Below are 1,459 nucleotides of genomic sequence, written 5' to 3'. Positions count from 1 at the left end.
GATCACCTTTCTCTCACTTTTTCTTCAAAAGCCATAAGGGTAGGTATTGGTTGGTTCATTTTTGTCGTTGAAGTGAATGAATCTCTTCGTATAAATCACTTTATACTGTTTGTCTTCCGACCGCGTGCAAAGGCGACGGTCACGTGTCCTGGTAATCTTGAAAGGATTGGTGACGACCAAAGGAATATTTTGTTGAACGTTACCAACCATACCTTTCACCGAGTCGAAATTTAAGTCTTTGGAACCTCGGTAATTCAACGTAAACCCTCGCACCTTGCACACGGTTTGACCATTGGACAATTTATACGCATAGTTTTTGGCTCCACCGCTGACGAATTCGGTGATGGTCACATTCTCCTCCAACTCGTCTTTCCATTCCCCTAAGCTGTTGCCTCGCGGCGGATTCCACTGGTCTGGATGGTGCACGTAGATGACGCTATCGGTGTCGAAATAGCAGACACGCTCTGCCAAAGGTTCCAAGACGGAATAAAGCTTGAGGCGAGCCTGCGCCGTGACGAAAGCGGCAATGACGACATTGGTGATTTGAGAAGGCTGTACGTGTTCTTCCAATTTCAATCGTTCCACCATCACCATGTTGTCGTTGACCAATTGTACGTCTTTAATGGATTGCGTGACATCCGTCAGAAGATCAAAATATCTCTCTGGTTCGGTAATGTATTCCGTTTGGCTGAAATTGTCCCGTTGACCAAATTTACCCCATAAAATGTTGAACTTTAGCTTACTGCAACTTCGCATTCCGTTGTTGTAGATCACTTTAGCAGGATTGAGACTAATCCCTTCTTTTTGGTAGACGTCTGCAATAAATTGGGCTTTTTCTTGGTCAGTGCGACATTCCGAAGGGTAACCACTACTTTCCATTTTAGTTTTTAAGTAGTGGTCAATGTATCCCGTGAACAACCCTCCCGTTTTGGTCTGAGTGTCGTACTGACTCCATTTTTCTTCGGCCCAATGCCACACTTCGAAGACTTGAATGACTTTATATCCCAGAGAAGCGGCTTTCTTGAGTTCGAGGGACACGTAGGTGCCGACCAAGGCTCTTTCGTCGTCGGAATGGGCACAAGGCACGTATTCGCTAATCTCAGACTCCTGCATATTCTCCATAATACAGGAACGACAGAGTGGAAACGTGGTTTTGTTGTTCCATCTGAAAGGCAGAACGGGGTGGTAGAGTCGTCTCGGTGGTACGACTTTACATTGTATCAATCCCTCGTACTGTTGCCAGTTCTGTTGATCTGGTGAAACGACGATCTCGGGTTCGTTGATAGGGAACCGACCATATTTGCAAATGTATGGATACAAGGATACCACGTCCAAGTATCGGATTTCTTCGTTCTCTTTAGGCACGGCCATCAGTTGGATGGCATTGGTCCTTCCGCCGAAAAAAGCGTCTCGGGGAAAGAGTGGTTCGGGATTTGGCCAGCCGTTGGTTCCAAAGCGG

At 46.3% G+C, this 1,459-nt stretch overlaps 1 protein-coding gene across 1 annotated transcript; it reads right to left on the bottom strand.

Moving 5' to 3' along the window:
- Positions 1 to 24: 24 nt before the first annotated feature.
- Positions 25 to 1,371, bottom strand: LOTGIDRAFT_176972 (hypothetical protein; the record flags this gene model as incomplete). The annotated part of the gene is made up of 1 exon (XM_009068703.1): positions 25 to 1,371. The coding sequence occupies one exon, from the start codon at positions 1,369 to 1,371 to the stop codon at positions 25 to 27; it is 1,347 nt and encodes a 448-aa protein (XP_009066951.1).
- Positions 1,372 to 1,459: the final 88 nt, after the last annotated feature.

Source organism: Lottia gigantea, assembly GCF_000327385.1.
Source record: "Lottia gigantea unplaced genomic scaffold LOTGIsca_9228, whole genome shotgun sequence".
NCBI lineage: Eukaryota > Metazoa > Mollusca > Gastropoda > Lottiidae > Lottia > Lottia gigantea.
This window is presented reverse-complemented; position numbering and strand designations above follow the sequence as displayed.